Source organism: Bubalus bubalis, chromosome 3, assembly GCF_019923935.1.
Source record: "Bubalus bubalis isolate 160015118507 breed Murrah chromosome 3, NDDB_SH_1, whole genome shotgun sequence".
Taxonomy (NCBI): domain Eukaryota; kingdom Metazoa; phylum Chordata; class Mammalia; order Artiodactyla; family Bovidae; genus Bubalus; species Bubalus bubalis.
In genome coordinates, this window is record NC_059159.1 from 110,237,351 (window position 1) to 110,263,683 (window position 26,333).

Here is a 26,333-nt window from a genome sequence, read left to right on the forward strand (position 1 = left end):
TTGCCATTTCCTTTTCCAATGCATGAAAGAGAAAAGTGAAAGTGAAGTCGCTCAGTCGTGTCCGACTCTTAGCGACCCCATAGACTGCAGCCTACCAGGTTCCTCTGTCCATGGGATTTTCCAGGCAAGAGTACTGGAGTGGGGTGCCATTGCCTTCTCCGTATATTCTACTAAAAAATGCCAAAAATGTAAAAATAGCCTTTAAAACATAACACTTCTAAAGAGAACACAAAATGTGAAACCTGCGGGAACATTACCGAAATTAAAACAGTATCAAACAACAGGTAGTTTTCAATGAACTTGACCTCAATTATCATAAAATCTTTATACTAAATAGAGAGTTCAATTGGGAAAAACAATCATTTTTTGTCACCCTTAATTGTAGACCACATGCAATTCTTTTGATTTACTGAGGTTACCTTTCCCACTTTTTTGTAGTAATTCCTAGCTTTTACAAATGAAAGGACAGACCAGAGTTACCAAGAAAAAGACAACAGAAGGAACAACTCAGAATGTGTGTGTAAACAAATAGAAAATATTTGAGAGTAAATGTGAATTTCACTCATATATTCTAACCTAAAATTTTCTTTTCTACATAGCCTACATGACCAGATTACCTTGGTCAAGAACTCCTTGATAGCTTCACTCTGTACTTGTAATAAAATCTATTTTCTCCATAGGTCCTTAAAGGCCTTGTGTGATCTGGCCTTTCCCTACTTGTCCAAACTTATCTTGATACCTTCACCTCTATGACTGTGGTTTTCCGCACCCTCTTTCAATTTCCTGAAAGCTGTATTCAACTGTACTTGCATACGTGCATTGTTCACTTCCTCTGACCTCTAGCATTCTGGTCTCAAATGCCACTTTTTCCAGAAATCTTGTACACCTTAAATCTTAATCATGTCATTCTTTTTCTTAGCATGTAGTTCTTTTCCTTTACAGGTGAATACTGTGCTTAATTGATTAATGCCTACTGTCTTTACTATGAGCTCAGTGACCATATATTTTCTTCAGTAGTATACAGGCAGTACCTGATCAACAGCAATATACTAACACAATGAGAAAAATATAAGATTAAAGAAAATAAGAACTTGCAGCTATATCTAAAGACCTGACAGAATATAAACTGAGATAATGCTAAATATAATTAAAATATGTTTTGTTATTTTGAACCAGGATTCACAACACCAGTGTATGTAATTTATGGCTTGACTCTTTCTGGAAACCATAATAATTGACAAATTATGTTTCTATTTACATTGTACCCCATGCATTAAAAAAACACCTTCTGATATATTTTAAATCCCTGTGAGAGGCAGTTAAATAAACAGACCAGTAGGTTAAGGATAATTACTACATGTACAATTTACTAATGTGCTAATGTTCTATCTGGCTAATAATCATTATCTGGAATAGCAAATCCATTTCCTGATTATAAAGCTGCAACACTATATTTTTGCATATTAAACTGTTATCACCAGTGTCCTTGGACAAGGCTAGAAAATCCTTTTTCAAAAGACTTATTTGAATGGTGGCAAAAAAAAAAAAAGTTGAAATGCATCCCAGTTGATTAATTTGGTAACCACGTTAGAGAGCCTAGTATTCATGAATTACTCTGAAGAGTTAATTTAAATTTTGTTTTGGCAAAAACTGAACATTCTCTTCTATTGACTGAGAGTTTCTTTTAAAATGAAATGTGTGCTACTAGGAAGGATTTATACTCTTAAAGCATTCACTTTTAAATGATTTGGGACAAGAGTGATTAGCTCTTGCAGCCCCCAAGTAGAACACACTGTCCCTAAGTGATAAGGTATCAGTTAGTGCCCCACTGTAAGCCCCTGAACACTAATTTTCCCCCTGTTATACATACTCTTCCTGCTTTCCAGTGCAATCACGGGCAGCAGAACTTCAAACTTCAAGAGAAGAACATGGAACTTAGCTCAGTTCACATTGGTAGAAACTCTAAGACTAACATTAAGTTACACATGTTGATTAAAGATGTACCATTGTAAGTGAAAGTGAAAGTGAAGTCGCTCAGTCGTGTCCGACTCTTTGGGACCCCATGGACTGTAGCCTACTGGGCTCCTCTGTCCATGGGATTTTCCAGGCAATAGTACTGGAGTGGATTGCCATTTCCTTCTCCAGGGGATCTTCCTGACCCAGGGATCGAACCCGGGTCTCCCGCGTTGTAGACAGACACTTTACCGTCTGAGCCACCAGGGAAATCCCACTGTAAGTTAGGCAATATTCTCCCTTCTACAAACAAATGAGTTTATGCATATAGGATAATATTCCCAAAGTAGGACAAGGTAGGTAAGCAATGGTACAAGATCTGTTAGAGCAATTTGATTTTCTGATTCTTAAAGTATTTAGATTTACAGTGGCTTTTAGCACTTCAAAAAATAATCTTATAAACAAATCCTAGAAATATCTAACAAATTTACAAAACAGTTTGTGAATTAATGCTTTGAATTTCTTGGAGTTGCTTTTGTTTATCGGTGATTTTATTAACTTCTTAAAAGTTTGGAAGTGAAAACCAACAGAGATCAATTTGCAGCAAACCAAAATATGTTTCTAATATGTATAAGTTTCTAATATGGAGGAAATATTTAGTTCTTTTGAACACAAAACATTCAGCTATAATAACTGAAGCTTGTTATAAAATGATAACACTGTACTTTACTTTTGTATATAAAGTTTCATTTCATGAATCTGTTGGCATGGGTAGTGTGAGACTGGTGCTACCCTATGATGGGCTTCCCAGGTGGCTAAGCAGTAAAGAATCTGCCTGCAATGCAGGTAATGTGGGCTTGAGCCCTGGGTCAGGGAGATTCCCTGGAGGAGGGCGCAGTGAATTTTCATTTCACTGAAATGAAAATACTCATTTCAGTATTCTTGCCTATAGAATCCCTGGCATGCTTACGGTCCATGGGGTTGCAGAGTTGGACATAATTGAAGCAACTGAGCATGCACGTACTAGCCTACACAAGTTTTTACCATTCTTCAGCAAAAAGAGAAAACTTAAGGACAAAAGTAGTGAGTTAATAAATTAAGATGGTTGCCATCTATTTGGAGATTAAATCCTTTTGACAATTTTCTAACAAAAATATCTTTCTTCTGAAAAATGAAAACTCTTGTAAGAAACAAAAAAATGGTAATAGGTACTAAGTTTTTATTTTTGAAGTGACTGTACTGGGTGAAACTTACATTGGAAGCCTCTTCCCTCTTTTTGGAAATTTGGTTTGTCCCTTCAAAAATAAAAAAATTTAGAACTACTGGGCTTTAAAACTAGATATAAATGCAATCAAATCCCAGCTCAGTTACCGTCTAAGTTGTACAGGTTTAGATAAATTATAGTACTTCTCTGTGCCTCAATCTTATTAATATTTGTAAACTCTGCAGAGTTTCTGGGAACAATAAACGAGACATCTAAATTCCTGCTATGCTAGATGCAGAAACAGATGTTCTTCACTACTTGGAGAATGCAGGCATGTATCTGATCTCTTTCTGGACCCTAGAAATCAATCAAATCCTGACTTCCTTCTCACTGCTAAGTGTTCCTTTTTCATGAACAACTTCTCCACACATATCCTGGAAAGTTCAATGTATCTGTTTAGAGACCCTGCCTTATCCTTGCTGATGTTTCCTTTATCTTTAGCTTCTCCTGCTCTTCTATTTATTTCTACTATTTATAAACATATTCAAGAGTCTCCTCTTTAAAAAAAAAAGTATGTATCTATATCTAGATTCTACTACTTCTCTGACTGTCTTTCAGAATCAAACTTCTCTACTCATTTTCCACTATTTCCCATGAGGCCCAAAATGAATTGTGACCTAACATCTATCATGAAATTGTTGATTGTTCGGGATTATTGGTAACTTCATAATTTCAAGCGCATTGGGTATTTTTTAGTCTTGCATTTACACAATCACTTGTGGAATTAAACACCATTGTGCCCTCCTCTCCTTGAAATTAGGTTTTTCTGGTGATCTTTCAAAGGTTGTACTATTATTATTATTATTAATAGGCCTCCTAGGTAGTATAGTGGTAAAGAATCTGCCTGTCAATGCAGGAGACATGAGATGCAGGTTCAATCCCCTGGAGTAGGGAATGGCAACCTACTTCAGTATTCTTGCCTGGAAAATTCTATGGACAGAAGAGCCTGGCGGATTACAGTCCATGGGGTCGCAAAGAGTAGGACATAAATGAGCACACACTATTATTATTATTACTATTATTTACAGATCAGCTTCTTTTATCTTCCTCTTATCTTTTGTTTAACTCACCCAAATCCAGGATTTATCTACCACTTTGGTCTTCCTTTGTCTTCCTGTCTCTTGTTCAGAGCCATATCCCTGGCTTCAACTATCATTTATACACCAATGGTGTCTAAACCTAAATCTTTAGCACAGACCTCTCTCTTAAGCTATAGACCCTGAATATCTAAATCCATACTCTCTTCCCTCCTCCTCCCTCTCCCTTTTATTCTTCTAACTCAATCAAGGCCCAACTCCTACATATCTCTCCATCACCTAAGTCACATCTTAGCTAAACTACTTTTCAATTTAATGTCATAAAGTCACTCAGAAATACCTTATTTCACACTCCTCTAATGCACATGCTACACTGCTGTCAACAGATTTCACATTTTTATTTAAAATCCTTCAATGGGTCTTATATTGCTCTTGGATAACCCTAAGTTCTTTAGCATGTCATACATGATTGTCCCACCCTCTTCCCTTCCTTTTTTTAACTTAGCAGTGGCCACAGGATTGGAAAAGGTCAGTTTTCATTCCAATCCCAAAGAAAGGCAATTGCCAAAGAATGATTAAACTCTCGCACAATTGAACTCATCTCACATGCTAGCAGAGTAATGCTTAAAATTCCCCAAGCGAGGTGTCAACAGTACATGCACCGGGAACTTCCCGATGTTCAAGCTGGATTTAGAAAAGGCAGAGGAACCAGAGATCAAATTGCCAACATCTGCTGGATTATAGAAAAAGCAAGAGTTCCAGAAAAACACCTACTTCTGCTTTATTGTCCATGCCAAACCCTTTGACTGTATGGATCACAACAAAACTGTGGAAAATTCTTAAAGATATGGGAATACCAGACCACCTGACCTGCCTCCGGAGAAATCTGTATGCAGGTCAAGAAGCAACAGAACTGGACATGGAACAACAGACTGGTTCCAAATAGGGAAAGCAGTACGTTAAGGCTGTATATTGTCATCCTGCTTATTTAATTTATATGCAGAGTACATCATGCGAAATGCAGGGCTGGATGAAGCACAAGCTGGAATCAAAATTGTCAGGAGAAATATCAATAACCTCCAATATGTACATGATACCACCCTTATGGCAGAAAACAAAGAGTAATTGAAGAGCCTCTTGATCAAAGTGCAAGAGGACAGTGAAAAAGCTGACTTAAAACTCAACATTCAAAAAATGAAGATCATGGCATCCGATCCCATCACTTCCTGGCAAATAGATGGGGAACAATGGAAAGTGTGACAGACTTTATTTTCTTGGGCTTCCAAATCACTGCAGATGGTGACTACAGGCATGAAATTAAGACGTTTGTTCCTTGGAAGAAAAGTTATGACCAACCTAGACAGCATATTAAAAACCAGAGACATTACTTTGCCAACCAAGGTCCATCTAGTCAAAGCTATGGTTTTTCCTGTAGTCATTTTATGAATGTGAGAGTTACATCATAAACAAAGTGAGTGCCAAAGAATTGATGCTTTTGAACTGTGGTGATGGAGAAGACTCTTGAGAGTCCCTTGGACTGCAAGGAGATCCAACCAGTCCATCCTAAAGGAAATCAGTGCTGAATATTCATTGGAAGACTGATGCTGAAGCTCCAATACTTTGGCCACCTGATGCAAATAACTGACTCACTGGAGAAGACCCGGACGCTGGGAAAGATTGAAGGCGGGAGAAGAAAGGGACCATGGAGCCTATTATACAGAGTGAAGTAAGCCAGAAAGAAAAACACCAATACAGTATACTAACGCATATATATGGAATTTAGAAATGGTAACAATAACCCTGTGTACAAGACAGCAAAAGAGACACTGATGTATAGAACAGTCTTATGGACTCCGTGGGAGAGGGAGAGGGTGGGAAGATTTGGGAGAATGGCATTGAAACATGTAAAATATCAGGTATGAAACGAGTTGCCAGTCCAGGTTCGATGCACGATACTGGATGCTTGGGGCTAGTGCACTGGGATGACCCAGAGGGATGGTATGGGGAGGGAGGAGGGAGGAGGGTTCAGGATGGGGAACACATGTATACCTGTGGCGGATTCATTTTGATATTTGGCAAAACTAATACAATTTTGTAAAGTTTAAAAATAAAAAAAAATAAAAAATAAAAGAAAAGAAAGGGACCATGGAGGGTAAGATGATTGGATGGCACCACCAACTCGATGGACATGAGTTTGAACAAACTCCATGAGTTGGTGATGGAGTGGAAAGCTGTGGTGTAGTCCACCAGGTTGCAGAGTCGGACATGACTGAGTGACTGAACTGATACTTCCCTTCCTAATACCTATCCTTATTTCTGAGCAATTTCCTTTCCATTCATTCTACTAAACATTTAGATAATCTCTTAGGGGCAACTTTTGTGTGAGTGCATATGCATGTATTAGGTCATAAAAGCAAAACTTCTCATGGATTTTAACAAATAAAAATTGAAAGCCATTACCCTAGGGAATTCTATCAGAATGTCCTCCATGTATATTTAAAGATCCTCCTCACTCACATTGACTTCACCGCCCCAAATCTTCATTAATAAAAGTGACATTGAGGTCTGTTAAAAAGCTGTGAATGAAATGTAACTTGTAGTGTTTCAGATTTATAAGCTTGCCAAACCAAGTTACTGAATGGCATTATTTTCTTCTTGATAGCTGATGTGGGGAAATTAATTTTTTACTTTTAGAAGTGAAGATGGCAAAGCTAAAGAGTGAAAAATTATCAGTACACCAAGCAGGATACTAAACAGAAACAAAATATCTAGGTCATCTGCTAATGCCATTTTGGGGGAAATTTTATTACAGGAATTATTTCAATTGATTTTAATTTTCAAAGCACATTTAAGAATAATCTAAAATCAGAGGTCAAACAAATTTGTTGCAATTGGTAAACTGATAATGTCTTCTATTTTTGTTCCTGGAGGCATTTGCTTTTATTTCAGGTTTGTTGGGATTAGAATGCAGACTTGCCTATATCAAGTTAGTGACGTTTTCTTCAACCCCCATTCTTCTTCATCCTGACCTACGTCAAACATATACTTATGCTCTTAATCCTATTCTTTTACTGTGGCTACCTTCTAAAAATAAATCTTAGTTATGCCAAGACAGACATAATGAAAATAATTTCTTTGCAATATGTATTTTAAGGGTAAAAACCCCTAACTCTATTGCCAATTCTAGTACCACCTCCTTACACACTGTAAGAAGCTTTAGAGAGAAAACTGAAAAGAAACTCATAACTAAAATAGCATTTGCATCTAATGATTTTCTAAAGGCCACTAATTTAACAATATAACAAACTACATATTTTTGCTTTTATGCTTTAAAGAGAGTCAACTTAGCAATACTGCAGAAAGAAAAAAAGAGCATAGAGAAAACATAACCATAATCAGATTTGGCCCAGATTCTCCTTGACTTTTTGTGTAACTTTATGCCATTTAGCAGTTTCAATTCCTTCAGGTACAAGATGATACATTTCTACCACCTCCATCACAAAAATGATGTGTGGTGATTAATGAGCTAATGCCTATAATACAATTTGAAGCTCTAGCATAAAGACACTATAAATAAAAACTTTCCAACAAATCTGAATGAAATAATTTTCAAATTAAAAAAAAAGTTTAAAGGAAGGTACAAATGACTATATGTTAATGGTATATATTACTGGGTTGGCCAAAAAGGTTGTTCGGGTTTTTCCATAAGACAGTATGGAAAACTTGAATGAACGTTTTGGCCAACCCAATACTACACTGACTGGCTCTTCTCATTATTTCACAAGAGGTGAGATAAAATTTATCAACTGACACAGGTTATTATATATACTGTGACAAATGCTATAAAATAAAGTACAGAGTCACACAGAGTTGGACACAACTGACCCGATGCAGCAGCAGCAGCAGCAAAATACAGAGTGGTACATGAAATCTACATGATGAGAGATGAGGGAAGGAGGTAGGTGTTTTCACTTGTTATCTCCTTTTATCTTTTTTAAAATTTTCAGTTGAGTTCAATCACTCAGTCATATCCGACTCTTTGCAACTCCATGGACTGCAGTGCACCAGGCCTCCCTGTCCATCACCAACTCCCAGAGTTTACTCAAACTCATGTCCATTGAGTCGGTGATGCTATCCAACCATTTCATCCTCTGTCATCCCGTTCTCCTTCCGTCTTCAATCTTTCCCAGCATCAGAGTCTTTTCAAATGGGTCAGCTCTTCGCATCAGGTGGCCAAAGTACTGGAGTTTCAGCTTCAACATCAGTCCTTCCAATGAACACCCAGGACTGATTTCCTTTAGGATGGACTGGTTGGATCTCCTTGCAGTCCAAGGGACTCTCAGTGAGATTCTTCTCCAATACCACGGTTCAAAAGCATCCATTCTTTGGCACTCGGCTTTCTTTATAGTCTAACTCTCACATCCATACATGACTACTGGAAAAACCATAGCCTTGACTAGATGGACCTTTGTTGGCAAAGTAATGTCTCTGCTTTTTAACATGCTGTTTTAAATTTTATTTTTATTTATTTATTTGTCTGCATTGGGTCTTAGCTGAGGCATGTGGGATCTAGTTCTCTGACCAGGGATCAAAGCCAATTCCCCTGCATTGGGAATGGGGAGGCTCAGTCACTGGACCACCAGGGAAGTCCCTCTCTTAATCTTAATAATACTTTTCTCAGAATATCATCTTTCTATATATGAAGAAATCAGGGCTTCAGGTTGTTATATCAATCAACTTGTCCAAGTTCATCCTCTTATTAAATGGGAGAGCCAGGAACACAGTTTTAACTTAACACTATATTCTGTCCACTCTTCCAAGACTATGTGCATGGTCAAGGTCCTCACTGCTATCTCACATTTCCGTTTATTCTCCCCTTCTAAAAGGTCAAAACCGCCTCATTTGATTCCCCCTTACCACTCTCTACCTTTTAAAAGTATTTATCACTTTCTAACATATTAGATATTTATTATGCATATTGTGTATAATCCTCTGCTAGGTGGTTAAGCTCTAGGAAGTTAGGGATCTTTGCTTGTTTTGTTTACAGATGCAACCCCTCAAACCTAGAACAGTGACTGATACTCAGTAGACACTGGCCCATTCTTCCTTTCCCTTTTTTCATCTTTAACTGTATGAGGATGTGTTTAACCATTTTCATCTTTAATTCCTGGGAAAACAAAACAGTTAGGACCTATATCAGAGCTAAATTAACATTAAAATAATATTTGAATTTTGTCTGAAATTATGTTAAAAATTAGGATCATAAGTATTATTTAAAATATTCTAGTCAGAATAAAAAGAGATGACAAGACACGTTAAACTGTAAAATGTAGAGATGCAGATGATGAAAGATTAGTACCTAAGAGTACCTGATCATTTTCAGTGATGTTTTAGATGATGAATGTGAGGCAAACATAAATAAAAAGGAATCAGAGTACTCTAAAAGCAGTAGTTCTCAAACCTTTTATTAAAATCCAGTCAAATTTTTAAAAAAAGTTGGAATGACAAGAGTTATCAAATTTATGTTACAAACTAAATATAATCTAGTATCACTATGATTTCATAAGAGCACATTAACATAAAAATAATTTCAGTATAAAGGGTGCTCATTTTTATTAAGTAAATTTAGATTCACAAATATCTCATTATATAAAAACAGCTCCACATGTATTTAACATCTAAATGTGAAAAAGTAAAACTTTTACAACAAACTATAGCAATCTTTACAATCTCAAGAGACTTCCTCTACAGAGAAAAAGTACCATCATGAGAGAATACATTTGCCATTAAAATTAAGAATGTCTAGTCATCAAAAGATACCATATTTAAAATGAAAAGGCATTGTAAAGACTAGAAAATATTTCTAAAGCCTACTAAGTACGATTATCCTAAATACATAAAAAGTACTTACAAATCAATAAAATAATCTCAAAGAAAAACAGAATAGGCAATTCATAGAAAAGGAATATGAATCGCTAAAAACCAAGTTAAAGTGTTCTTAACTACACAACTAACGGGGGAAGATATATATGAAAATTACAATGAGGTAACATTTTATATTCCTTAGAATGTCAAAATTTAAGAAGTCTTAAGTATTTGGAATGGTGAATTTAACTCAGATGACCATTATATCTACTACTATGGGCAAGAATCCCTTAGAAGAAATGGAGTAGCCATCATAGTCAACAAAAGAGTCTGAAATGAAGTACTTGGATGCAATCTCAAAAATGACAGAATGATCTCTGTTCGTTTCCAAGGCAAACCATTCAATATCACGGTAATTCAAGTCTATGCCCCAACCAGTAACGCTGAAGAAGCTGAACAGTTCTATGAAGACCTACAAGACCTTCTAGAACTAACATCTCCAAAAGATGTCCTTTTCATTACAGGGGACTGGAATGCAAAAGTAGGAAGTCAAGAAATACCTGGAGTAACAGGCAAATTTGGCCTTGGAGTACAGAATGAGGCAGGGCAAAGGCTAACAGAGATTTGCCAAGAGAATGCACTGGTCATAGCAGACACCCTCTTCCAACAACACAAGAGAAGACTCTACACATGGACATCACCAAATGGTGAACATCGAAATCGTATTGATTATATTCTTTGCAGCCAAAATGGAGAAGCTCTATACAGTTAGCAAAAACAAGATCGGGAGCTGACTGTGGCTCATTCATGAACTCCTTATTGCCAAATTCAGACTGAAATTGAAGAAAGTGGGGAAAACCACTAGACCATTCAGGTATGACCTAAATCAAATCCCTTATGATTATACAGTGGAAGTAAGAAATAGATTTAAGGACCAGATCTGATAGACAGAGTGCCTAATGAACTATGGACGGAGGTTTGTGACAATATACAGGAGACAGGAATCAAGACCATCCCCAAGAAAAAGAAATGCAAAAAAGCAAAATGGGTATCTGAGGAGGCTTACAAATAGCTGTGAAAAGAAGAGAAGTGAAAAGCAAAGGAGAAAAGGAAAGATATACCTATTTGAATGCAGAGTTCCAAAGAATAGCAAGGAGAGTTAAGAAAGCCTTCCTCAGTGATCAAAGCAAAGAAATAGAGGAAAACAATAGATTAGGAAAGACTAGAGAACTCTTCAAGAAAATCAGAGATACCAAAGGAACATTTCATGCAAAGATGGGCTCAATGAGGACAAAAATGGTATGGACCTAAAAGAAGCAGAGGATATTAAGAAGAGGTGGCAAGAATACACAGAAGAACTGTACCAAAAAGATCTTCACGACCCAGATAATCATGATGGTGTGATCACTCACCTAGAGCCAGACATCCTGGAATGTGAAGTCAAGTGGGCCTTAGGAAGTATCACTACGAACAAAGTTAGGGGTAGTGATGGAATTCCAGTTGAGCTATTTCAAATCCTAAAAGACGATGCTGTGAAAGTGCTGCACTCACCATGTCAGCAAATTTGGAAAACTCAGCAGTGGCCACAGGATTGGAAAATGTCAGTTTTCATTCCAATCCCAAAGAAAGGCAATGCCAAAGAATGCTCAAACTACCACACAATTGCACTCATCTCACACACTAGTAAAGTAATGCTCAAAATTCTCAAAGCCAGGCTTCAGCAATGCATGAACCATGAACTTCCAGATGTTCAAACTGGTTTTAGAAAAGGCAGAGGAACCAGAGATCAAATTGCCAACATCCGCTGGATTATCGAAAAAGTAAGAGAGTTCCAGAAAAACATGTATTGCTGCTTTATTGACTATGCCAAAGCCTTTGACTGTGTGGATCACAACAAAGTGGAAAATTCTGAAAGAGACGGGAATACCAGACCACCTGACCTGACTCTTGAGAAACCTGCATGCAGGTCAGAAAGCAACAGTTAGAACTGGACATGGAACAACAGACTGATTCCAAATAGGAAAAGGAGTACGTCAAGGCTGTATATTGTCACCCTGCTTGTTTAACTTATAGGTAGAGTACATCTTGCGAAATGCTGGGCTGGAGGAAGCACGAGCTGGAATCAAGATTGCCGGGAGAAATATCGATAACCTCAGATATGCAGATGACACCACCCTTATGGGAGAAAGTGAAGAAGAACTAAAGAGCCTCCTGATGAAACTGAAAAGAGGAGAGTGAAAAAATTGGCTTAAAGCTCAACATTCAGAAAACTAAGATCATGGCATACAGTCCCATCACTTCATGGCAAACAGATGGGGAAACAGTGGAAACCATAAGAGACTTTATTTTTTGGGGCTCCAAAATCACTGCAGATGGTGACCGCATGAATGAAATTAAAAGACGTTTACTCCTTGGGAGGAAAGTTATGACCAACCTAGATAGCATATTCAAAAGCAGAGACATTACTTTGCCAACAAAGGTCCATCTAGTCAAGGCTATGGTTTTTCCAGTAGTCATGTATGGATGTGAGAGTTGGAGTATAAAGAAAGCTGAGTGCCAAAGAATTGATGCTTTTGAACTGTGGTGCTGGAGAAGACTCTTGAGAGTCTCTTGGACTGCAAGGAGCTCCAACCAGTCCATCCTAAAGGAAATTAGTCCTGGGTGTTCATTGGAAGGACTGATGCTGAAGCTGAAACTCCAATACTTTGGCCACTTGATGCGAAGAGTGGACTCATTTGAAAAGACCCTGATGCTGGGAAAGATTGAAGGCAGGAGGAAAAGGGGACAATGGAGGATGAGATGGTTAGATGGCATCACCGACTCAATGGACATGAGTTTGGGTAAACTCCACGAGTTGGTGATGGACAGGGAGGCCTGGCATGCTGCGGTTCATGGGGTTGCAGAGTCGGACACAACTGAGTGACTGAACTGAAGTACTTGGAAGGTGGAGAAACAGACCCTTTCATTCATTACTGATATACTCTGGAGAGAAAACTGATTGTATCTAATGAAGGTGAAGAAGCAGCTCCTATCCTATGTTCCAGCAGTCTGATACTATTGATAGATTTATATCCCAGGGCAATCTCTCTCAATAATGGCTTTTTAGTTGTAACAAATGGGGGGCACTACTCAATAGATGCCAGGGACACGACGCACTTGTGGTATGTAAAGATAATGCTGCCCCATGTCCAGTGACTTCTGAACAGTCTGCTGGACACTCATTTAAGGGACCAGAACAAAAAACTAAGGTCAGATATTAATAAATAGGACTTAACACAAAGTATAGTTGCATTGTTTTAACAAAGATTAAGATGTAAAGAGTGCAACCCCCGTGTAAAGAGAGAAGACTGCATTTTTATTTTTGTTCAAACTTTACTGAAATTATAGTTATTTCAGAAACTTATCAAATCAAATCCCTCTATCAGTATTCCAGTGGCCAACTAAACACATGTGTTTAATCTACTTTAGCAGCTGTCCTAGTCAAGGTGATCCCATCTGTTCAAAGTATCTGACTACTACTATTTCTTCTAGCAGCGCTTCTTAGACTTCTAGGTACACTCAGTTCACCTGGGAATCCTGTTAATATTCAGCATCTTAGTTATTAGGGTAGGACCTGAGGTTCTGATTTCTAACCAACCCCCAGAATTCCGATGTTTTTGGTCTATTATCACACTTGGTAGCAAGATTACAATGTGGTTGAACCTGAGCATTTCACAGTGCAATACATTACTTTGTTATAAATTATTTCTTTATTTTAGTAAGCATATTTCTTTTATTTTAGTAAGCATATTACTTTATTTAAAATACCAACTGTAGTTTATTATTATGAATTTCATTTAGGACAGTATTGGGGAGGTTGTAAAATATTTCTATAAAAATGAGATATAGGTTCAAGAGCCACTCTGGAGGAAGTCTTCCACTTTACCTAAATAAATATATACAAGAATATTCCCTACACTGTGTTTAATAAGAAAACAACTGGAAACCACTAAAATCACTAACAGAAACTTGATATAGTCACATAATAAAACACATACCAAATGACAGTAATAATAAACTAGAGCTACCAGAATCAGCACAGATAAATCTTGGCTTGTTCAGTGAAGAAAGCAAGCTACAGATACAAAAACCATACTTAAACAGTCTTAAACCAATAAAAGAAAAACCATATAATGCTCACGGATATAAAGGAATGTAGTAACGTATAAACACATGGATAGGAAGGATACATGTCAATTTGGGGTTTGTTGCCGAGAGTGTGGAAATAGGATTTAAGAGGGGTACCAAGTACAGGGGAAGCTTTGTTTTGTAGTTATAACTTTCCAACTGGGTAATGAGTGCATGAATATTCATTACGTTATAAGTTAACCATACTTCTAGTACTTTCTTGTTTCTCACTTCACCTGAATTGGCAAAAACTTCCTAGACAGAAGTTTGGAAAACACTGCTCCAAAGGAAAGGATTCAGAATCAGAAGTCAGGAGACCCAGATTCAAGTCTCAGTTCTGGTTCTTACAAATTGTGTAGCTTTAGACAATTTAAATAATTAAACCTCTCTAGGCTTCATTTGTAATGAAGTCATAAAGTATCATTTTTCCTCTCCGACTCAGAAGTATGGGTTTGAGAGGCATATTGGTATGCGAGAAATCTTTAACAGCATAGGAAAAGTAGGAGTAATTTTTGAGAATTAAGAGCAAAACCTTGGCTATAGTAGAAATAAAATCTATCAGTAAATAAACCAACCAACTCAATCTATCACTCTACTTTCTTGTCATCACTGATTCTAAAGATATGACACCAAATTATATATTCTTAACATTGGAGAAAATTAGAGTTTATCATTCCTAAGTGATAGCATATGGATAGAGCCTCCCTATTATAACTATGTTTATCCTAATTCTTCACCAAGGAACTGAAATTCATAATACGAAAACAAACTTAGAGAATTGCATTAAAAAGTACTGTTATTCACTAAAACAACCAATGTCACATAACCAGAAGAACTGTTGGTTCTCACTGCCCTTTCCTCACAGTGAGCAGGTGGCACATTTTATTAGCCCTATATCACAGATGGAGAAACTGACTCAGATGTGAGATAGCATGCCTGGAGTTGTAGACCAATTCAGTGACAAAACCTGGAACAGACACTAATTGCCTAGTTCTTCTGTGTTCAGTAAATTGCCCAAAACATTACATTGCCATGATGCTTTATGGTAATTCTGTTTGTCACAGGAAATAGAATATTCTTTGTCAGAGGTCATACACATTTCAAAACAGGCAAAGATACTCAAGATGCAAGCCACTGATCAACTACAGTACTGCACAGCAAGAGACAAAATTAAAACTGCCTAGCCTGCTAAAAATCTAATCCTATCCTTGCCAATTAACCTTATTAATACTAGAGTCGGAGAAAAGCGAGGTCAAAATATGGGTGAGGGTGCTATTTATTTCCTCCTGGATCTCAAGTAATATAGTAATTATTGCCCAACAGGGACCTTATTTCCTTTTTAAGTTGAAGCATGGCTATCTCCACTCCTCTTCTCTAAGTTAGCCTCCACCCCTACTTCCAACAAGCAAAGAACTGGGTACCCAGTTAGAACACTGTCAATTAAGATAATTACCAAAATATTGGCTACAATTAGATATTAGATAAATCATCCAAATGAGTTTATGCTATAAACATATGAGACAAACTCTTTACCAAAAACCCTCATTTTATTATGTCTTCTTGTTAATGTAAACAGATGAATGCTGTTACATGTACCTGACTTTTTACTCAGATTCAGTAGGTAGTTTTAAACGCTGACACAAGAACTCCAAAATTCTTTTTACATATTGGAGCCTTAAAAAAAAGAATCAATGAATTATCTTGCGGATCAAGAACTGTATATTACAAAAAAATTATTAAACATGAATACCTTTTCATAAGCTAAGAGCAAAAAATTAAAGGTCACTCTCCCTGCATTCCGTTACTCACTCTTATGCTTAACAAATACAGTTCACACCAACTTTGATAAATCAACGTGTCGTTTTAGAAGGTTGTGTCCTGGCATTGGCAGAAATCACCATGGATCAAAGCTCTGAACATTTCTTTAAAAAAAAAAGCCAGGGTTAAACTCTCTTCTTTAAAACACCTCTTCACAACTGTACAACCTAACTTGACAGAACTTTTCGTTTCAGGGTTCAAAACAATTCCAACAAAACACTAATTTTTCAATTCAAAAACAATTCCTGGTGAGCTTATCCTAGAGTTCGAGTTGAAGCTCGATCATCGAGAGAAAAAGACCCTAGAACGGCTGGACCAGAACACACAAATCACCAAGGACCCGGCATGATTCGATCTAAAAATGAAGGCTGGCACATTCGAGGACATTCAGGAGACAGTTTTCAGACGACGCGAATTTCACAATGAGCGAGGGTGGGAATGTGAACCTGACCCCATCCTTCCGTCCACAGGGAGAAGAGCAAAAAATGAAATGAGACTTCTCTGCAAGGAGGACCCCAAACCTTCCCCAATCGATCTGTCCGTCCCTCTCCCGCCCTCCGACTCCCGCAGCCTCATCGACCGCGAAGACTTTCCTACCTCTCCGCTTCACCGAACCAACAATCTTCTCAAAATCCCAGATCCGATCGGGAGTGGCTTCTCAGCCTTTCCCAGCGCCTAGAGGAATCCCTGTCGCCAACAACAAAGACGCCTCCCGTTCCCCTCCCCCCGACCGGCCCCGGCTCGTCCCTCCCGCGCTGCGTCTCGCGGCCCAGCGCCCCCTCCTCCAGCCCGGCCGCAGCGCCCGGGCCCCCACCTCCCCGCCGCGGCCCCACGCACCTGCACCTGAGGGCCGCAGCCAAGGCGTCAGGCTGAAAGGGCCGGGAGGGAACCTCTGCCGCCGCGCTGTCCTTTACGAGGCGCGATCCACGCTGCTGCTGCCGCTGCCGCTGCCGGACTCTGCCCGCCTGCGGGCGGGCCCGGCCGAGAAGCCGGGAACGAGGGCTGCAGCCCCCAGCGCCGGGACGTGGAAGGACGGCGGCGCCCGGGGGGGCCGGCTTAAGCTCCTGAGTCTCGCCTCGCGCCGACCCTGTTCCTCCACACGGGCTCGCGTTCTGCTGACTAACGGCCCCGGCGCGAGGCGCTGGAGCGGCCGCCTCCGCCGCCGCGGTCGGCTGCTCTTGGGCCTCACGTCCCGCGCGGCCGTGGTCGCAGCTGCCGCAGCCGCCGCCACCTCCCTTTCTGGCACTGCAGACACCACCCAGACCCAGCCAGATCTTTCTTTTCTCTAATTCTCTTTTCTTCGCTCCCCTACAGCCTGATGGCCGCGGGGCTCGTTCTCGTGGCGGGAGGCTGGAAGGGAAAACCTGGGGTTTGCGGAGAGCTCACTAAGCTAGGAGTTGGTCACTAACTGTAGGAAGATGCCAAAGCTGACCCCGGCTCCAGCCTGCGAGCGGGTAGGGGGAGGGACGGAGTCTAGTTTAGCCCGACTTCCACCAATCAAAAGCAACCCGGAGGTGTAGCGCTCCGGAGAGGCTGAGCAGAGTCGGCAGGAGGCGGGGATTGCGGAAAAGGAGAGCCAATAGAAGCAAGGTCTCCCCGCCCCTCGACTTTGATGGACTGCCACATTCGGACCAATGGGGGAATTCTCACTTCGAAGAAAGCGGGATTTTTACGCCGGGTTTGAGAAAGAGAGGCTGCGCGAAGGGGGAAGGATAGAGACTGGGCGGTTTGAAAAGGGCCTTGAGGGCGCTGAGAGGTCTGAGGGTGTCCTTTGACCGCCTCGAGGAGTCACGTGGGTAGGCCGGGGGCGGGGACAGAAAGGCTGGTTAAGTTGCTTCCGGGTCAGTGGTAGAAGCGTGAGCTCCGTGGGCTAGTTCCTCGCAACTTACTCTTGCCTGCATATTCCTTGTCCCAGAAGGAGGCGATTGTCGTTTCTGCGATGAGCTCACAGAAAGGGAACGTGACTCGTTCCAGGCCTCAGAGGCACCAGAATACTTTTAGCTTCAAAAATGACAAGTTTGATAAGAGTGTTCAGACCAAGGTAGGAACTTGCCTGTTGCACTAAATCTGACTCCAGGGAGGAATGGTTCAGTGGAGGGGAGAGAAGGAGGAGTTGGCGAAGCCAAATGTGGACCGCAGCCCAGAGTTTTGGCTGCACTGCAGCCCTTTCTAAAATGATATTCCCACGTCCTTTCTTTGACCTGCATGTGTTGTCTCCTCGTAAATATTTATATTTGGCAGTCAACATTTAACTAATTGTATAGAGTGAACGGGACCCTCATCAAATCTAAAATGCAATGGGAAAATCGCGTCGTTGAACGTTCCCATCTGGATTACATATTTGCAGTAGGAAAACGAGGTTTATGGCGCGAGTGTCTTTTTCAAAGGTTGCACTAAGTCTATGCAGTCACTATTTCTTTTTGGAAAACCCCAGGCCCATAGGTTTGTAGGGAGAATGTCAAAGTTCTTAAGCGCTCTTAGCCCCAGTGTCTGCACCAACATAGTGGGAATTCCTCTCTCATTTGTAAGATTGTTTTGAGAATCAAATTATTTGATCAATGTAAAAATGCTTGTTTTGCTGTTTATATTTCTTTAGAAGATTTCTTTAAGCTGGAAGCAAATTCAGACTGAATAGAAAGCCAAAAGTCTTGGGTTATATGCACCTACTGATTTGCTGTTAAGTATTTCCCCCTCCTCCCTTAGCTGTAAGGAGTGGAGATAATCGAAGACACGAGCAGCTTGGGGGCAGCCTCCAGTATATTTGGTAAACCTGATATTAACATAAACTGGAACCCAGATTTGCTAGATGTATGGCTTAAGCAAATTATGTAATATTTAGTTTCTTTGAGTCTTACTTTGATCACAAATGAGAAACCTGCCAGTATTATTGTGAAGTTAAAGTAAATCCATGTATATGAATAATCTTGATCATAATTAGTGTCCGACAGGTGATTAATTTCTCAACATTAGCTGCTGCTGCTGCTGCTAAGTCGCTTCAGTCGTGTCCGACTCTGTGCGACCCCATAGAGGGCAGCCCACCAGGCTCCCCCTTCCCTGGGATTCTCCAGGCAAGAACACTGGAGTGGGTTGCCATTTCCTTCTCCAAGGCATGAAAGTGAAAAGTGAAAGTGAAGTCGCTCAGTCGTGTCGGACTCTTAGCGACCCCATGGACTGCAGCCTACGAGGCTCCTCCATCCATGGCACTTTCCAGGCAAGAGTACTGGAGTGGGGTGCCATTGCCTTCTCCCAACATTAGCTACAAAAGCAAAATGACTGTTTAGGGTACCCAGTGACTTCCTTTTCCTTTCCTCTTTCTATTTTAACTATACAGATATTTAAGGGGCATCTTTCATGTACAAGGACCTATTACATGTGTACACAGTGTTCAAAAGAGTTGACTTCAAGGAACTTACGGTTTTCTGGGTCATGGGACAATAAGCACAGAGATGTATAATTATAAATTCTGATGAAGGGAAGCGCAGTTGAGTGAAGAGTAGTGGGTATTATTTTTGATTGGATGCTCAGAGGCCCTCTCCTTCCTCTTAATTTGGTTCAGATTCAGAAGGAAAACCTGGAGCAACATTTGGGAAGACTTTACCAAGTTTGTACCTGTCATCAATAGGTAAAACAGAGTAAAAAGCTGTGCTGTTCCAAATAGATGTCTGTCTTGTCCTGTATTCTTACTCTTAAGTTTTTGCACAAGCATTTACCTCTATTGTTTTTCATCAGGTGATAAAAAGCAGTTTGTTTAATAAGTGAAAGTGTTACTGACTCTTTGCGACCCCATTAGCCTGCCAGTCCATGGGATTCTCCAGGCAAGAATACTGCAGTGCGTTACGATTACCTTCTCCAGGGGATCGTCCTCATCCAGGGATTGAGGCTGATTCTTTACCATCTGAGCCACCAGGGAAGCCCTGTTTAATAAGTAGCGGCAATGTAGCTTACTGTGCTTCTTGTCCTTGTAAGTACAAGGCTTCTGGAACTTGTACTTCTTGTCCTAGCACTTCTTCCTGGACTTCTGTACTTTTCATTGTGTGTTTTCTAGTATTATCTAACAACCTTATCATTATGGTTTCAAATCTTTTCATGCATCTCAAGTTCAGTTGCTAAGTTTCATTCTGTTTATTTTATCATTCATTGCTTTGTCTCTATTAAGTTGTGAGGAAGTCTCATTTGTACATTGGTGGAACCACCAGGTGCTTTGTTATTGAAGGTGCTAACAAAAACAGCAAGAAATATTTTACTGAGAAAGGATCATTAGGTTGATTGTTCCTGTGTCTTACGGAAGTATAATAAGGAATGCCACTGCATTCATGGCAAATTCTTGAACCAGCTACGTTCAGCTGTCGAAAGCCAGGATTTTGTTGTAAGCATCTGACGGTGTCTTCATTCCTGTGCTTTACACCAGAAAAGTGTTTGACTCAGTGACATCTAACAAAGGAGTGCTAAGATGTGCATGGTTCTCTGTAACTCTCCATGGAGGATTATAATAACAACTGACTACTTTGTACCTCATTATTTTGTGGGAGTCTTGCAGGATAGTTCCCCTTCTCCTCTGCCAAGTAGTTTATCAGGACTGAAATTAAAAGTTGGATAATGAGATGTTTTATTGAAGAACAGCTTATAAATTTCAGACAATATCCCAAAAAGACACAGATGATAGTTGTCTTAAATATATTCTTAAAGAGGAGAGAAGCTTGGCATTCCAAATGCCAAACTTGAACCAGTGAGTCAAAGTAAAAGAGATAGGTTTCAGCTCAACATAAGGGAATTGTCTAATAGTGATTAGCATGCACTAGAAGTTTATAACCTCCCTTTCTCTGGGGTTATTAAAAGAAGCCTCTATGGCCATTGGCCTGCAGTACCCTCTTGTGACTTGCAAAGGTGGGGTGGAAATGGGAGTAGTTTCATATCTCTTCTAGTCCTTGGTACTAAAACATTGATTATATCAAGACAGGCTTGTGTCCCTTACTGGAAAGGCACTGATGTGTAGTGGAAGGAACCCTGGACCAAGAAAACAGACCCACATTGTAGCTCCTGTTGTGTTTATTTTGCTTTGTGATTTAGACAGTTTACATACAGCTGTTAACCTATGCTACAGGGGCTGATATTATCTTTTGTGTTACCTTCCTCTCACAGTTTCTGCAGAGATGATTACAAGAAATATTTTTAAGAAATAGTGATACAAATATGCACTAAACATTAGTGTATGATCATTTATATGGACTTACAGTTGCTCAAAGCATAAAAAGTTGATTAGAAATGTTTGTTGAAAAATACTGAAACACGGAAATGTGTAAAGTAAGTGAAAGTACCTTTTTCCAGGCCTATTCGTCTTCAGATGTAGTCATTGTTAACAGTTTGATGTGTGTGTTTTTAGACATCTAAGCACAATATAGTACATATGAAATAAAATACATTTCTCCTTTTTCATTTAGAAGATTGGGTATGTCAGAACATAGAGATTAAGCTCTTTCTTTTTTAATGGTTGTGTACTATTCTGTCTTACATATGTAGAAGCTTAATTACTTTTCCTATTAATAAACTTTTGAGTTGTTTTCAAATTTTCACTATGACAAATGAAGCTGCAATGAAATTCTTGTATTCACGTTATTTGTTCCACATCATTTATATGGTACCAAACATTGTGGTAGATACTAGGGGTATAAGGTTGAGTGTAATATACAGCCAGGCCTTTAATTGAAGCATATAGTTGGGTGGGTAAGGTGACAGGCATTAAGTAATCTTTTGAGTTTGTTAATATGAATGGAAGTAAGATCTGTGAAGGAAAAGTCCAAGGGAACCTTGAGAGTGTCTAGCAGGAAGTCTTGATTAAGTTAGGAGGGTTTAAGAAAGCTTCCCTGGGATCTGAAGGATGGATAACATTTAACTGAGTGAAATGGGAAGAGCATATATCATCTTCTTAAGGATGCTGTTTGTTTCATACGTGTAGTCAACATTGTTTTTACTAGCATGTTCGAAAGCCTTAGAACCCCAGGATCACATGATCTTATTGATGGGGCAGGAGTGAGTTCTGTGGTCAGTACTAGATCTCACTTTTAGGGGGTAATAGTGCCTGCAACACAGGAGACCTGGGTTCTATCCCTGGGTCAGGAAGATCCCCTGGAGAAGGAAATGGCAACCCTCTCCAGTATTCTTGCCTGCAGAATCCCATGGACAGAGGAGTCTGGCAGGCTACAGTCATGGGGTTGCAAGAGTCGGATATGACTTAGTGACTTAAACCACCAGTGTACATTACTTAGACATTTTACAGTTTAAAAAAAGTGATTTAGCCAAAACTTGCTTGGCTGTGCACTTTGGTTTACATAACACCAGTTGCACCTGAATTAATTTGGGGGGGGAACACATTTAACGTGAAGTAATTTGGAGCAGGGGAACACATCCCTTTCAGGAAACTCTTGTTATTACCTTGAAAAAGAAAAGGAAGATCTGAGGCTATATTCTGTAATTAGTTTTGGAAATGAAGTTTTGTTAATAATAGCTAATGCTTTGTACTTAAGTGTGTTAGCAACTGTGAATACTTGATCTAGATTATCTAATTTGATCTTCAAAATAACCCTAAGACAGATGCTACAATTTTCCCATTTTTGCCTATTGGGAAATGAGTGCCCAAAATTGTGTTACTAGTATGTGGCTATCCATTGATTAGGTGAGGTCTGTGCTAGGAGACCTCAAAGAACAGGTAAATCAAAAGCCCCTTTTTGTGTATGTGTGTTGGCTGTTGTTTTTTAAGACTGTGTTTTTGTCTGTAATAGAGGCATTGTAACATTAGATTAGGGTTGGAACAGAGATGAGCTTTAGTGCCACTGACCCTAAACACTGCCTGTTTGAAATGTTCCAGGGAAGGCGTCTCTCCTTGCAAAGTGTTGCCCCTGGAGTGTCACATAACACAGGTGTAGGCTGGTTGGATTGGAGTGGGTCCCGTCTAGTCAGCCAGGGCTGTGGAGCAGGGATAGGGCTCTTCTCACTCATTTTGTGTGAAAACAGATGCTAGTTCTGTCAGGTCCCTCAGCTTCTGGTTTAGACAGAAGTTTAAAGGTGATATGATTACATTTATACAGCAGAACAGGATTCTATGTTTACAAGCACCTTTATTCACAATAGCCCAACAAATAAAAAAATACAAATATCCTTCAACAAGAGAATAGATAAACAGATTGTGTCAGTCATATAATGAAATACTACTCTGCTGTTTTTTAAAAGCTATTGATAGATGGCAGACATGTAGATAAGTCTCAGAAACATTGTGTGAAGGGAAAGAAGTTGGGTATTTCTCACATCTATAGAAATCTGAACAGTAGTTTGCCTTGGGTCGTGGGGGAATTGACTGGAAGGGGCTCAAGACAACTTTCTGGAGTGATGGAAACATGAAGATCACAAAGCACTTATTGAAGCGCATTGAATTGAGCCTTGAAGGTCTGTGCATGATACATAAATTTTACATCAATTAAAAATAGATATTATAGTAAAATGACTGATTAACCACTCAAATATTGTAAAGTTCTGTTTTTGTTGTTTGCTTTTTTGTTTGGGCACATTGTAGAAACACTGCCTATTATCAATATTTTTAAAAAGATAACTATTTTATTAACTTCTCTAGAAAAACAAATGACAGGTCAGCATTCTATCATACCGAATATCTTAGCTAACCACAAGTCAAAATAATTCTAGTAGTTGTCTTCTAATATTTTGTAAGCTTGTAAACTTTTATTTACAAACTCCAGTCATGACACTTAAGTATTATCTCTCTGTAAGAGGAATTGAGATGATCATTACATAGTGGATCTTGGGAATTCCCTGGTGGTCCAGAGGTTAGGACTCTGTGCTTGCAGTGCCGAGGGCCTGGATTTGATCCCTGGTTCAGGAACTAAGATCCCAAAAGCCATGTGGCGTGGCCAAAAATAAACAAACAAAAAACCAAACGAAAACTGATCTTGTTCATAGATTACTGAATCTGGATCTTATTTAACAGGGTAGAGTCATAGTAATTTAGTTGGCCATGATGCCTGCTCTGTAAGATGAGTGAATAAAACCCTATTATGGAAAAGGGTACTAGTGGTAAGGCTCGTTTTGTTCAGGGTAGCTTGGACTCAAGTGATATGGGATCTTTGTCTTATCTCCTCTAGCCCAAATATGCTGTGCTTTAGGAAATGGTCTCGTATTGGTTTAGGCAATCTCTGGTGTGAGTAATTTTGGTATGAGAGATAAAGTGCCAGTATGAGAATAAATGTTATTTCCTAATCTGTGGCTTTCAACAATTTAAAGAAGTGAGTAGCCATTAAATAAATCTTCAGCTTGGCAATGATTTCCATTATAGTTGTAAGGTAACCATCTTTGGCACTCTAGAGATCACCTGGGACTCCTTTTGATCTTTTTTCCAAATTGGGAAATGTTCTTGGTATATTCACCAATGCTGTCTATTACATGTTGTTTAGTTGCTAAGACGTGTCTGACTTTTTGTGACCCCATGAACTGCAGTGTGCCAGTCTGTCCTGTCCATTCGCTTTCTCCTGGAGTTTGCTCAGACTCATGTCCATTGAGTCAGTGATGCCATCCAACCATCTCATCCTCTGTCACCCCCTTCTCCTCCTGCCCTCAGTCTTTCCCAACATCAAGATCTTTTCTAAAGAGCCGGCTCCTTGCATCAGGTGGCCAAAGTATTGGAGCTTCAGCTTCAGCATCAGTCCTTCCAATGAACATTCAGGACTGATTTAGTCCTCCAACACCAAAAGCATCAATTCTTCGGTGCTCAGCTTTCTTTATAGTCCAACTCTCACATCCATACATGACTACTGGAAACACCATAGCATAGCTTTGACTAGACAGACCTTTGTCAGCAAAGTAATGTCTCTGCTTTTTTAATATGCTGTCTAGGTTGATCATAACTTTTCTTCTAAGAAACAGACGTCTTTTAATTTCATGGCTGCAGTCACCATCTACAGTGATTTTGGAGCCCAGGAAAATAAAATGTCACTCTTTCCACTTTTCCCCTCTATTTCCCATGAAGTGATGGGACCAGATGCCATCATCTTAGTTTTCTGAATGTTGAGTTTTAAGCCAACTTTTTCACTCTCCTCTTTTACCTTATCAAGAGGCTCTTTAGTTCCTCTTTGCTTTCTGCCATTAGTGGTATCATTGGCATATCTGAGGTTGTTAACTTCTCCCGCAATCTTGATTCCAGTTTGTGATTCATCCAGTCTGGCATTTCACATGATGTACCCTGCATAGAAGTTAAATAAACAGGGTGACTGTATACAGCCTTGATGTACTCCTTTCCCAATTTTGAACCAGCCTCTTGCTGCATGTCCAGTTCTAACTCTTGCTTCTTGACTCACATATAGGTTTCTCAGAAGGCAGGTAAGGTGGTCTGGTATTCCCATCTTTTTAAGAATTTTCCACAGTTTGTTGTGATCCACACAGTCAAAGGCTGGAGTGTAGTCAATGAAGCAGAAGTAGATGTTTTTCTGGAATTCCTTTGCTTTTTCTATGATCCAACATGGATTTAAGTTAAAAGTATCCTCCCCCAGTTCACTTCTTATTATATTCAGCATACTTTTTCACTTGACAAAGTAATTTAATCTATGATGTACTGAGCATTATAATAGTAGGAATATTGTACTAATTAAAAGTCTTTAAAATTTTTTTAAAAAGTCAGTGCTAGTGAGTATTCACTACTTTGAATATTTTTAAGTACTGTGTTCTCTATCTTTTACACAAAATAATCTCATCCATGTTTTGGGATATTTCATTTACCTACAATTCCAAGGTGCCTACACTTGGGCAGGATCAATAAATCGATCCTACAAGTTCCTTAGTTTTAATGCCTGCTACAATATAATTTTTCTACATCAATTGTATGTTTTAGACATTTCATTTTATGCGTAATAAATGACAACTAAAATTAATTTGTTTTGATTTAGTCTATGTGTTAAGGCATAGTACTGTACTCACTGTTGGATTATAAAATTTTATAATTACATTGTCAACACTTGTTTCTGTTGCTGCTGCTAAGTTGCTTCAATTGTTTTCTACATGAAGGTAAATACTACAGGGTTAGAAATACAGTATTCTCAGAATTCTTCATCTAGGTAAATTAGTTCACCTGAGAGAGAGAGAAAGAGTCATAGTGTATATTAACTCTTCCCCAAACGGGGTCATTTTCTGTTTAGAGAAAAGCTGTGTAGTTGGAGTGTCGCCATTGGACAGAG

At 39.3% G+C, this 26,333-nt stretch overlaps 2 protein-coding genes across 4 annotated transcripts in view; one reads left to right on the forward strand and one right to left on the reverse strand.

The window, feature by feature from the left end:
- The window catches only part of ABHD17B (abhydrolase domain containing 17B, depalmitoylase), a 48,901-nt gene extending 31,830 nt beyond the window's left edge, over positions 1 to 17,071 (reverse strand). The window contains exon 1 of one of the 2 annotated variants that reach the window (XM_006073948.4): positions 16,942 to 17,071. The gene's annotated coding sequence lies outside the window, so the exon portion shown is untranslated. Of the gene's footprint in view, positions 1 to 16,701; positions 16,808 to 16,941 lie in introns of those variants that run through there. The other variant, XM_006073949.4, reaches the window with a different exon arrangement.
- A 726-nt stretch (positions 17,072 to 17,797) lies between these two features.
- C3H9orf85 (chromosome 3 C9orf85 homolog) overlaps positions 17,798 to 26,333 on the forward strand; it is a 59,029-nt gene continuing 50,493 nt past the window's right edge. The window contains exon 1 of one of the 2 annotated variants that reach the window (XM_025281607.3): positions 17,798 to 18,145. In XM_025281607.3, the coding sequence (XP_025137392.1) occupies positions 18,044 to 18,145 (102 nt within the window). In that variant the 5' untranslated portion in view covers positions 17,798 to 18,043. The remainder of the gene's footprint in view (positions 18,146 to 26,333) is intronic. The other variant, XM_006073950.4, reaches the window with a different exon arrangement.